This window comes from Habropoda laboriosa, unplaced genomic scaffold (assembly GCF_001263275.1).
Source record: "Habropoda laboriosa isolate 0110345459 unplaced genomic scaffold, ASM126327v1 scaffold62, whole genome shotgun sequence".
Taxonomy (NCBI): domain Eukaryota; kingdom Metazoa; phylum Arthropoda; class Insecta; order Hymenoptera; family Apidae; genus Habropoda; species Habropoda laboriosa.
Window position 1 is genome coordinate 842989 of NW_017100177.1, and position 2386 is coordinate 845374.

A 2386-nucleotide genomic window follows, 5' to 3' on the forward strand; every position below is an offset into this window, starting at 1 on the left:
TAAAATAGCATCCTATAAACTTTTATTTAATTTATATTTTGCGCTTTCGATAATCGATAGTTAATGCCCTCTATAGGTAGAAGATTGTGGTTCCGGTTCTATCTCTTTCGTTGACAGACGGTTGGACAGGATGGTGAGTTTTGTCTTTTGCAATGTTTAATCTCTAGTTATTGTTAGAATCCTACACAAAATACGTAAATTTCTATGAAAAAAAAGAGAGAACAGTTATCTATGTAGACAATTATACTGATATTTTATAACTTTTCTGAGGATATTTTATAGTTGCGTATTACTTGTCTATTGAATGTTTTGCTTACAACTTTTCGATAAGTCTAATATAATATGTGATTGTTTAGTCAGTAGTTTTTATTACTGTATTTTTCATACTTTTAAGTTACTTTCTATTATGGGTGGGAATAAATTTTTGTACTATTAAGGTTGTAAGTTAAAACGTTATGTGTTTGTAGGTTAACTCGTGTGTTAACCTTAGTACATGAGATTTTGATATGAGTTTTTGCTATAAATGTTTCAAATTTATGTTGCAGTCGCTCGTAATTCCAGAGAAGTTTCAACACATTCTTCGTGTCATGGGCACGAACATTGACGGTAACAGAAAAGTCATGTTTGCTATGACAGCAATTAAAGGTGTTGGTCGTCGTTATGCCAACATCGTTTTGAAAAAGGCTGATATCGATTTAGACAAACGTGCTGGAGAATGTTCAGAAGAAGAAGTAAGTACTAATTTAAAAATAATTGAAAATTTCTGAGTGATATAATAGTCAGTTGGATTTTTACCATGTGTTATACTTCATATAACCATTTTTGTTATAAGGTTGAAAAAATTGTTACTATTATGGGTAACCCTAGACAGTACAAGATCCCTGATTGGTTCTTGAATAGGCAAAAGGATATTGTAGATGGCAAATATTCACAGGTGTGTATAAGTTATTATGAGACACAGACATAGTTTTGCAAGTTATGAAAGTCGAAGAAAACTTCTGTAGCTATATGAAGCACAACTTAACGACTGATCATATGTTCTTAGTGTATAGATTAGTTGGTAGGTTGTGCAAAAGAAACTGCATGCTAGATTGCTATTTAATATTTAAGTTAGATAGTATATTAAAAGTTAATCTGTTAACATGCAACATATAAGTCTCAATAATATTATAGTTTCTGATGTTGCTTTTTTTTAGAAACTTTCACAATACAAAGATTGCATTGTATTTTATAGCTCACCAGTTCATACCTGGATTCAAAACTTCGTGAGGATTTGGAAAGGATGAAGAAAATTCGTGCTCACAGAGGTTTGCGTCACTACTGGGGTCTCCGTGTACGTGGTCAACACACAAAGACCACGGGACGTCGTGGACGTACAGTGGGTGTATCGAAAAAGAAGTAATTTTATATTATCTTGGTTATCAATAAATTCATAAAACAATTTTTTATGGGTTTCGTTTTCAAAATGAACGGTGTTTATTTTAGGGGATATATTTTATTTATTATAGACAATATTAACATTTAACATGATATTAGTATTTATAGAACACAGTTTTTCTTAACAGCGGTTCGTTTACGATTACGGAAAAATTTCCTTAATAATTAGGATTTTTATATTTTCAAAATTGACTGCTTATTATTTGATATGCAATATATGAGTATTTAATTTCTCTGTACACTTTTTTGCATATCATATATATATATATATATGTTTAAAACAGAAAAATATATACTCCAAAAGTATGATTTGATAACTACTAATCACACTTTAGGAATTAAGATATTTCTGGAATATATTGCACAAACAAGAAAAAATATTCTATAGTGCATAAGGCAGTTTCAGTTTAAATTGAAAATAGAGGGAAACATTCAAATGCTGTGGAATGTGTGTTAAGGATAACTATTGACTAAGTTTTCATTGACAAACAATAAGCATTTCTAAATATGCTTTGGGTACCTTTCCTTGTTGATTTCCTCTGACACCCATAACGTAGTCTTCATCACCAGATATTTCAATAACAGAGATTACCTAAAAGATAGTTGAATTTTGTCAAATCTTATGATGCATTAATAAATCTATTCGAAATAAAATTCAGCAAGATTTCAAAATAATGAAAGAGAAGCTGAAAATATGTTTGAGGTCATAATTAAATAAAATACATTTAACAGAATGAAATGACAATTTATTTAATACATGCAAACTTTGAATAAATGTAAATGTGTTTTTTATATGCATATGCATAACAATAATTTTTTTTATATCTAAACAAATATACAGACAAACCAGAACAGTTGTGTATATTAAACACCAAGAATAAATTTAACAAAAGTAGGAAAACTAATATACATTTACAAAAAACTTACAATTAAGAAATACAGATATCAT

General features: G+C 29.1%; 2 protein-coding genes across 2 annotated transcripts in view; one reads left to right on the plus strand and one right to left on the minus strand.

Moving 5' to 3' along the window:
* Positions 1–100: 100 nt before the first annotated feature.
* LOC108578904 (40S ribosomal protein S18) lies at positions 101–1425 on the plus strand. Its single transcript, XM_017942321.1, has 4 exons — positions 101–133; positions 546–731; positions 833–934; positions 1235–1425. Exons 1-4 carry the CDS (start codon positions 131–133, stop codon positions 1400–1402), a joined length of 459 nt encoding a protein of 152 aa, XP_017797810.1. The 5' UTR covers positions 101–130; the 3' UTR covers positions 1403–1425.
* A 369-nt stretch (positions 1426–1794) lies between these two features.
* LOC108578853 (endophilin-B1) overlaps positions 1795–2386 on the minus strand; it is a 4858-nt gene continuing 4266 nt past the window's right edge. The window contains exon 9 of the mRNA XM_017942262.1: positions 1795–2029. Coding sequence (XP_017797751.1) covers positions 1916–2029 — 114 coding nt within the window. The 3' untranslated portion in view covers positions 1795–1915. The remainder of the gene's footprint in view (positions 2030–2386) is intronic.